This window comes from Opisthorchis viverrini (genome assembly GCF_000715545.1).
Source record: "Opisthorchis viverrini unplaced genomic scaffold opera_v5_286, whole genome shotgun sequence".
NCBI lineage: Eukaryota > Metazoa > Platyhelminthes > Trematoda > Opisthorchiida > Opisthorchiidae > Opisthorchis > Opisthorchis viverrini.
Window position 1 is genome coordinate 579,462 of NW_008751933.1, and position 10,498 is coordinate 589,959.

The window sequence follows — 10,498 nt, forward strand, 5'->3', positions numbered from 1 at the left end:
TTAGACCGACGGTTTATTGTTAGCCAGAATGTTAGAATTCTTATCGCTGTTATCATCGACATCCCCGTTTTCTGAGTCAACCTCAGGCACCTGTATCGGAAGTTTCGCAGTTCGAATGGATGGGCGGTTAAACCGGTTTCCAATGTGGATCGATCCGCTGGCTGAGGCGCGTTGTTTGTAGCAGTGAAAGAAATCGTACTTTAAACGTTTGGAATCCTTTCGGAAATACAAATCTGTAAAGTAGGAGACCAGGATTGTGACCACGAGTGTGCACAGCATGGCGAAAGTCTTGCACGGAAATCGTTGGTAGAAATCGCGCGGATCGTCGTAAAAGTAGGGATATTTGAACAAAGCTGGAAGGCCTAGCAGTGCCTCACCGGAAGTCAGTCTGACGAAGAGCCCGAGGATGTAGCCGACCAGAGATCCGTAGGTATTTGAGAAGCGGACGTAGAGCACACAAATGAGTTGGGGGAACAAGATAACATAAATGAGATCCGAGCAGAGATACCACAAGCCGTAGATCGATTGGATGCATATAGCCAACAAGCAGGACAAAGCGCCAACGCCAAATATACTGACGCGCATGACCCAAATGATTTGACGTTCGGTGGCAGACTGCCAGAAGACCGGTTTCACAACATTTCGAGCAAACATGGATGCGGCCGACAAGACGGAGGAGTCGGACGAGGACATGACGGCGGCGGAGACAGCGCCCAATCCTACAAATGATACCCACACTGGACATAGGTAACGCAGTACGAGTGGCAGCACGAGCTTTGCCTCTCCGTCTGGAATGGTAAAGTTTTCTGCTCTCCCGTAGCCTGTCATGTTCCAATCTGTAGAGTGGAGGAGAAAACACACGGGTTGACAAAACCGCAACGACCATGTCGCACAAATCCTATCGCTTGAAAGAACGCATCCGAGTCATTTTAGATTCCTGTGAATGATGCCAAAGTCCCAAACAGCTTGTTGGAAAGCAAAGTTTCCTAACTATGCATACTGTGTGTTGTCTTCCAAGGTTATGAACTGTATGCCATAGTGGAAGTGTAAGTTATGAGAAAGACCTCTGGCCGTAAATGAGTTAAGAATAATCTGCCTATTTGAACAAACAAGCTCAAATGCAACAGCACTCACGATTTGGACCGTAGGATTGAGCATGGAACGGGATGCACAGTACGCATATGTAAAGGAGTCAGAAAGCCTATTCGATCACTCGTCCCAACAGAACCTTTCCAAAAAACTTCAAGAGATGGTCAGCTCACAAAATTAGATGCAAGTTAGCGACAGCCTTCTTTCAGAATGAGATTATTCGGGCGACTCTTCAACAATCCGGTATCTTTTTCTGAAGGCCGCCACATGACTGATTAATCGTTCCAGAGAGACGGAGGCTAGCAGCACACTCCTTTAGTAGAGAAGGGTATCTTGCTGGGACCACATGACTTGTTCAGCCAGATCGTTCAGCTGTAGCCCCCTTTCGGTGCCTATCTGCCATGCCACACGAAGGAGGTACGGGAGCTGGGATACTGCCAGGTTGCCCAAGCCTATACAGGGGAAGTCGAGAGGCAGAAGTCGGGTTCGAAGCACGGACCTTTCGGTCAGTAAATTCGCGCCCTAACCACGTGGTCCATCTCGCCCCGTTCGGCCAGATGCCAACAAGCCATTTGCGAATATCTTAGTGAGGAGAAAGAAGACAGCATAGATAGTGCGTTGAAATGGGACATAGGGGGGGGGGAGAATGACATTCCTTATATGGTTTCCCGATACCAGTTTTTGACATGAATCTGCCGCCAAAAAATTCTTTCATCGTACGTCGCAGTTGACAGTAACTACGGTTTCTAACACTTGGTATCGCGGATGCCAGTGTCAGATGTAACAACGGGAGCGAGGTTGCAATGAGTTTCGAGTCAACAAGGACGATATCCTTGAGTTGAGGGATGGATAAATCGTGTTAGGAAATCGACACGGGTGTGCGAGTCTAGAAAAGCCAATTAGACGTTGAAGTTCCTCACAGTTACGCCTACATAACCGTATAGAGAGCAGACTGTGTTGAGAGATAGAGTCACTGATAATATAACATCTGAATTTGAGAAAATCGATAAAAGATGAGCATTAGTGAAAACAAGGGACTAAGAGTTTGATAATGACCGCAGATCATGTATGGTATCTGAAGGGTTGGCTGTCAGTGACCTGAATCACTAAGATGAGGTTACATGAATTATATTCGGTGAAAACAAGGGACTAAGAGTTTGATGATGACCGCAGATCATGTATGGTATCTGAAAGGTTGGCTGTCAGTAACCTGAATCAATGAACTGCACTAAGATGAGGTTACATGAATTATATTCTACAGGTTCTTACAATCGTCTTTGGTAGCTAAGTACAGCACAGGCGAAAAACACTAGGAATTCATGTTTTTGTCAGTAGAACAAAAACTCACCTGTGCTAGCTCCCACGGCACCAATAAGCACGGATGGTAGAGCCATTATAAGGCAACCGATTGCCGCGACGAAACTGAGAATTTGAGCTTGTTTCGCTGTTCTGCAGGATAGCACCCGCTTCAAAGAGGAAAGAAGGACAACAAACGAAGTTGGATTAACAGTAAGTACTTTATCTTGCTAAACTGTGTGAACTTACAAGAAAAATGATTTAACAGTGGTAGGGGTCACCAGTTAGGCTCACTTAACGAAACACCAACAGGTAGCAAAATCTGCTGAGTACCGTTAAGTGCCATGCTATCTTGAAGGTTTTAAACGATATTCCCACGGTCGCATAACATATTCGCAACCCGACGAACCACTTTGCTTCCACCACCCACAGATTGGAAGTTACCGTGGTATGATCGTTTGTGCACATCCATTATTGATTGAGTGACGCTGTCATACCCGGTTGGTCAGTAGACAGAGGTTTGACTGACAAAGATCCCTAGTCCTCCAAGTTTCAGGTTGTAACGTGCGATGAACTGCTTCCTAAAATAGCGACTTCTCTGGCAGTTTTAGGCCAACCAATGTTGCCTTGAAGTTGAACTTTTGAGCCAACTGCTTCGGTTGAGTACGCTTATCGACCTATCGTTTAGGTGCTGGCGCCCCAACAGTATCCCAACCCACTGGGCTTCTTTCCACATATCTCCGATGCAAAATACAGTGACATTTTAAAATAATTTGCCACTATATAACAGTTTGAACAAATAAGCAAGTGGTGGATTAACGTATACGATAAACATTAGGCAACTGGCTAAAGGTTAGCAAAACAAAATCTGTATCACTTTCTCAAGCAAGTGACAGGTTGGAGCTTCTACTCAGATTTCGCTCAACAGCCAGAACAAATTGTTTTAAATTCTGGTTTATACAACCCCTTTTTAATTCGTCCCCTTTGTCGGGTGATTTGTCCAATCCGGACCGCAAATTGACGCATTTGGTCAGTTTATGCCTGAATCACATAGATTCTGGTCGTTCCGACAACAACAGTCTATTGAAAAGCAAACCATGGTACTTGCAGTCGGAACACGGGAATAAAATGATACCGAACGATTTTTGTTTCATTGGTCAATACTTCACAGGAATCCAAAGTAAAGATGTTCTTCAATCTGTCCTCTAATGTCTCGATGACTGTCTCATCCCACTGGTCACCAGAACAGGTTCTGACAGTTTCGCCCACATCAACTGGGGAGAGGACTGTCTACTTAACCTTCCCTTCATTAATCGATACGTCATGTTTCTACCCAACGCTATCGATTTTGGCGACCAGTTATTTCAGAAACCGCTGGATGACCGGACAACTTATGCACACGCACCTAAAATCTGGTGAAATTTTCCGTCGTCAACAGATGTAGCCCTCATCAAGGTTAGTAAGTCGAATGTGGGTATCTTGGTTTGTACGTTGCTCATACTTTATGATTGATCCAATGTCGTTAAAACTTGCCTTTCGAGCTTCCAGTGTCTATCGTTTACGTTCTGGACACGAGAAAGTTCCAGAATGATGCAAAGTATTCGGCCCAAAACAGTGGTAAATAGGCAAATTTTTAAGCAATAAATAGCCTACAATACAAGGCACTCGTACTTATTGATGAGACCTGTTAAGGATACAAATATTATACCTTTGAGTTTGCGACAATGCGAACGAATTACTCAGTTCTTGTCAGAGACGCTAATCAACGCAGAAAATGTGGAAAGTGATCGTAATCAATCCCAACTTCTACGGAAATTATCAACTGCCAAAAAAAAGAGTTAAGTGAAATTGATTGCAGTCAACATCGACTGTTCTGACGTTTACTTAGACTAACTGATCAAGATTGTGCTGTAGCTGAATGACAAAACTGATTCGCATTGTGTTGGCCGTCATGTAAAAAAAGTGTCCCAGCGCATGACGTTACGAAAACACAGAAACAGACAAAACTTTACCGTGGGCTTATAGTTGTATTCGGCGGTACTGGAGTTCTGACACACAACTGAATGATATCAAATCTCCTCACATTATCATGAACTAAGGATTGTAAAACTTTCTTCTGAGAAGTTGCACTCGAGGAGTCGGTCAACACGTGACCACATGATGTGGTTTCCGTTAGTGAACGATGGGTGACGCTATCTCCTGTCTAGGTGAGAGCTAATCGCACTGCTGATTATCCGCTCGTGGGAGGCACGGTTGAGTGTTCAGACTACCGGCCGGGAGGTCGCGAACCAGAGAATCCCTGTAGTTTCTTCAGATACGCACTGCTGATGATTCCCAATAGGAATGAAACAGTTTTACAGTGCTTCTCGGCTTTTCGGCATAGAGTGGCTTTGCTTTCGGGATGAAAACTCTATTGCATATTACCAATTCTCTCCAAATCATCATGAACGTAATGTTCTAGTTCCCCAAATATGAACTATTAGTTCGTTTAGGTTTTCTAGTCAACAATTTCTATTAACTTAAATGGTTTTCTGTTAATTTTTAATGACTTCAATCGTTTCCTGCATACGCTGTGAACCGACACAAAAAATTTCCAAGCAATCCTTTCAAAAAAGCTACGGGGAATGGTTTTCAATCAACCACACAAGGAGCGGACTGCTCAACCAAAGCTTGAGTACCAAATCCGCAATCAAGGTGGTCCAAAAATAAAAACGTGAATCTAAGAGAGACCCATTCAAAGAGAGTTCACTTCGCTGGAAAGGTAAAAACATTCTCTCTAATATGCCAGGTCGTAATGTGTGATCTACAAAAGAGGGGCAAAATTTTCTTTGTGGAATCTCTGGAACGTTTTTCGCACTCTTTTCTCGACATGTAGGCTCTTACAGGTTTCGATAAAAATTCATGTGCATTTATGGTGTGGAAATCCATGAATTGGAACCCTAACGTATACCTACCTGTCTGCGGTGGAAATACATTTCTATATGTATATTGATTTCCACAAATATTTATCGATAAACTTCTATCGAGAGGTTAAATTAGCGGACGAACTTTGAACAGATCAGAAAGATTCAGCTGATAGTTCGGATTGGTTGAGTTTATGGGGATATCGCATTATCAGTTCAACTGGCGTTGTGCGAATCGTGGGCAATCTCCCCGTGGCTGAATGAATGCTACGGCGCCAGAATATATTACTGATTTTTGAACAAGTAGCTAAAGTTTATGACAAATTAGGAGCGCTGCAGTAATCCATTAGTGCTGGACCAGCCGTCAGTTCAAAGTTGACCAAACAGAGGAAAATCAAGAGCGGGAATTAAAACTTTTGTCACAGTTTGTTCTACACAACCATCTACAATGAGAAGAGCCGAACTATCGCCATCAAATTGAGTTTTTGTCCTCACTGCATCTCACTGGTTGCAACTGCACAAGCCCGTGCTTAGACCATTTATTTGTATCCATTTTCAGCGTCTGCAAGTGGCTGTCTCTTGCGAAATCTCATAGGGGCGGTGGCCTGAGCCCGCCGTATAGTTGTTCATCTGTCGTCCAACCCCAACTTGCTCCACTCTGTGTCACAAAAGCGTGCAGTTTTTTTACCTGCCAGCAGTGATCCGTTCTGATAAATTTACACAACGGGCACAATATGTGATGAACTTAGTTATCGCTGGAATAAGTTTCCGTCGACCCGTTGCAGAAAACGTCCGTCTGTCTGTGTACTCATTTAAGGTGACTAATGACTAAATAATTTTCGACGCCGGTTTTCTTTTTTACTCCACTTGCTTCTTTCCAGCGTACTTCAGAGCAACCGGAACTCGTGTTTTGATCTTCATCTATAGATGAAAGCTTCAAGAGTTTTAAAAATCTATCTACCAAGATTTCTTACCACGACGGTATTATAAACCTCTGGAGCAGAAGTCCCCCATATCACATTGCACGCTCACCTCAAAAACACATGCGGGAGTGCGCGGAAATTGAAACTGCAATTTCACTAGCTAGACAGTTTTTGAGGCCTTTCTTTAAGCCACTGTCGAAAGAAGCTTGATAACAGTTTCTCCATTGGTTAACCAGCCTTGGCATATTGATGAATTCAAGGAACTGAGCCACACTTGATTCAGAGGAACGAGGATAACAGTGTGTACAGAAAGGTTGTTTATGCTCTACCTGGTGGTGCGGATTTGTCGAAAGCAACTGTTTACGGCCGTTATTTACCAGACAAAGCCACAATATCTTCATGTTATGGACGTTGTAGGACCCACCTGAAAATAAACTTGCCACGGAATTCCACCAAACGTCAGCATGAGCAAGTTGTCCACATAGATACCAGCGTCCACCGCCTCCACACTGCCTTTCCACCGATCCCATGTTTGCGAAATCGGTACGGTTGCTTTGTTCAGCAGAGCAAATGGCAGAGAGATCCACTGAAATGGAACCGTATGGAATGATACCATAGTGCGGACAGAGAAGGTGGGGAAACAGTTGTATCCAAAAAGGAATTCAAAAGAACAGAAACGGGACGAACTCGGACGAACCAGTTTCTTCGATGATATCTCCATATGTTGGGCGATTGTGTCGCCTATCCGTAGCAATGTTTGAACCAATCCCTTTTCACTTCCGGGAGGGGTGAGCCGAGTCGGTCACGTGTTTTAGTAATTCCATAATTAGTAACGAAAGGACACACCAAGGGGACTGTTTTCTTCTCTGAAGTATGTTTCAATCAAATATCCGAATTTTGCTCCTCTGTCAAATCCACTAAACAGCTAAGTTCCTAACGATGACCAACCAAGTCCGAAAAAGACCCAATCTCTTCCGTTGAACGGGCTATTGCACGAACAGTTGTCAGGCAACTTAACCTTTGCTACAAATGGACCTACCCAATCGAACACTAAGGACTTCTCCTCGAAAGGTGACAAAGTTTTGCAACGTAAATACCAAGCTCAACGAACGGGGCAAGTGTTACCCGAGCTACCAATATTTGGGCCGATTGCTGTTTCCACATAAGAACTTATTGTTGTCTCGTTCCTGAATCAGCTGAATGTTATCAATATGTCTAACCTAGAAGGTTCTCAGAATCATTCCCAACAATGTGGGTCAGTTCTTCTGTGATAACTTCTCTTCTCTACAACTATGAGATGTGTTTAAATATTCGTGACAATCCATGACCGATTATACCTGAGCGGCGAAATTTGGATGCTACTGTCTCAGCTGAGATTTAAGAGCGCATATTTTGTCCATCCACATGTAAGGTGCTTCATGGGCCACAGTGAACGATAACATATCATTACAGACCTACGTGGAAGCAGTAACTGCGTTCTGAAAAGAAAAAACTGGCGCAGTTTTTGGCCAAAACGAAGTGGTCCTAATTCTGTAAGGCAAGTTCACGTTCGTTCAAAATACATCAACCCGTAAGTGATATTGTTTAGTTCAACTTAGCCTAAATCCAGACTTGATTTACTTAAAGTGTGAGTTATCTCCAAACCTGATAGATCCGGTTCTGTTTGCAAGTTTCCTTTCAAGTAATAGGGTTGTTTAAGAGGAACGATTGAAACAGAAACATTTCGATGACGTCACTTTGACTGCTGGTGGCGATGTGTTTGTAAGCCGACAGTCATGTCTTGTGACCAGATCAATAATCACCAAACTTTTAAACCTTTGAATGGGCACATACGTTCGACCTGTTATTGTCCCGCGCTTGTTATTTGAAGATAGCTGATGAAGCTGAGCGACTCAACACTCAATTTTTTCAGCATGGGGCTAATCTTGATTGGGCAGTTAACTCAACGAATTTCGAAACTTGACAGTCTGCTACAATAGGCACAATTTGTGACAAAGCTTGGTCGGTTCGTTGTCGAGAGCAATCTTTAGAATCACAGTTGCGTGCCAGCGACTACCGATACAGCTAAACGTACAGAGTGAACAGTTTATTTCGCCATAGTTTGACAAGCATTGTCTGCCATGATAAGTAGTGTGATTATTTCGTGATGTCTTTCAGGAAGTCTCCATGGTAACAGAACAAACATTGTTGAAATTTTTCAGTTGTTTTGGAGGGTGGCGTTTCGCCCATAAGTTGCGAAGTTCCTCAGACCGGATTGAAACGATCCCCAGTTTGTTTCGACTCGGACTGAGCAAGTAGATTTAATTTTGATTCTGTGCGGGAGTTCACCCGGCTCTGAGGAAATCAATCCAGAAAAAGTGAAACCAGGTTTCAACCAATCGTCAAACACTATAACGGACCTGAAATACCTTTATCACGTTTTCTGTGCCCAGCATAAACTTTAGCATGGGTCAAAATTCTGAAGCAGGCCAACGTTCCGATTCACGGAGTTCCTCACTATTCCAAAACACTCAATTACTATAAGGTGTAAGCTAGCAAAAGATATTTGTGATCATCAATGGCATCAAAGTGTCTTGAAGCTCCCATATGTTCTTGAAAGACAAACAGCTGAAATTCTGTAGATTTCATCCTGAACAGCCCACGTCATGAAAACCGACGATCCGTCATACTTTTCAACGTAATGGGAATCACTAATCCAGTAAAGCAAACGGTCATAAAAGAATAACTTTCGTTGTTAACAAATGTATGCTGAAGCCGGTTGTTTCATCCTCATAATTACAATAACTTAAAGTGAAGTCTAATTCAATCGAATCCCACGTCCGTTCTGTCCTGTGAGAACACATTAGCACCAGACAATCTCCATTTCAGCTAGTGCTTGGTAATGGCGATTCAAAAACATCGACTGAAGGATACTACTTGCAAGGTTGCTGGAAACTCTTGACAAACCTTATGCATACTGGATCACGTCTGTACAATGTATCGTGATATCTGGAATATCTTATCAAATGAAATATAGGGCGCCCTGGTGCTGCACATGCAGTGTATAAGTCACACTTAGTGTTGTTCGTCCTGGTCCGCGCATCTGTATGTTCGAGGCCAGTCGGTCTTAATTACCTAGCATCACGTTGATTGGACGGATGTGTCACTTGTGGGCTACGCGCTTGACGAAGGGATTCTTTGATTGGTCAGAATGCTAGATAATCAGGATGCAGCGTTATAGCTCGGCGCTCCTCACGGAGATTCTGGAGCGACCGTGCGGAACATTCTGTGATTACCCCATAAATACCGTTGTAATAATCTTCCCTTGTCTCCATAGAAGCCTGTGTCTTTTGATACATCTTAGTGGGTGGACCAGGGAGCTAAGGACTGACACAGGTTGCACCATCGTCTGTCTGCAGTACACAACACCCCAACTTTGTGGGGAGGGAGTCCAATATCAGCTCTGCGAACACTTTGGTAGGTCTCCAAATATGGGCATCTTTTGACGTGATTAGCACGTCGGTGTGCCTAGGCATGACAGCTGAGATGGTCCGATAGATAAAGTTCTTACTATCTGAGGGACATCAGGGTGAACTCGGATCCTGAAGACATACTGTCGTTTCGGTAAAGAAGACGGTCGTAGATGATCTTGTGGCTAACTCAGACCACTGTGACTGACTTTTGGTTTAGTCAACAGCACACCGGGCTCAGACCTAAAACAGTCGATTCGTTGTTCTTAGATATTTTGAGACATGGAAGGCACTAAACGAAGTATTGCTTGGTTTCCATGTGGTTCTTATTGTGGCTCAACAAACCCATTTTCCTCCGATTACCTAAGGCATTGTAGGGAGCTCATGTTCTGCTCAAAACAATTTCAAAGCTTACGAGAAATTCTGGGTCAAATAGATCATCGAAGTATTGGTTTCCACGTGGTTCTTATTGTGGCTCAACAAACCCATTTTCCTCCGATTACCTCAGGCATTGTAGGGAGCTCATGTTCTTTCTGAAACAATTTCAAAGCTTACGAGAAATTCTGGGTCAAATAGATCACAAGGTTGACGGAATCTCGGGAACTGCGCCTACCTGATGAGCCCCAAGAAGGGCAAAACCGGTCGTGGGTTGTCGAAGAGTTTTCAACAACCTTGTTGTTGGGGATATCAATACCCCCCAAAAAACACTGTATTTTTATATGTGCTAACGAACTTCCGGCGTCTTCAAGGTCAAACTATGAATATATATATATATATATACATATATATATGTATACTGTGTGACTTGCGACCAAAATGAACGACCTGTGAGACAAAC

The 10,498-nt window shown here is 43.5% G+C and overlaps 1 protein-coding gene across 1 annotated transcript in view; it reads right to left on the reverse strand.

Moving 5' to 3' along the window:
• Positions 1-10,498, reverse strand: part of T265_09430 (hypothetical protein) — a gene marked incomplete at both ends in the record, with an annotated part of 17,786 nt that continues 7,288 nt past the window's right edge. The window contains 3 exons of the mRNA XM_009175484.1: positions 1-836; positions 2,438-2,555; positions 6,636-6,797. Of these exons, the coding sequence (XP_009173748.1) occupies positions 1-836; positions 2,438-2,555; positions 6,636-6,797 (1,116 nt within the window). The remainder of the gene's footprint in view (positions 837-2,437; positions 2,556-6,635; positions 6,798-10,498) is intronic.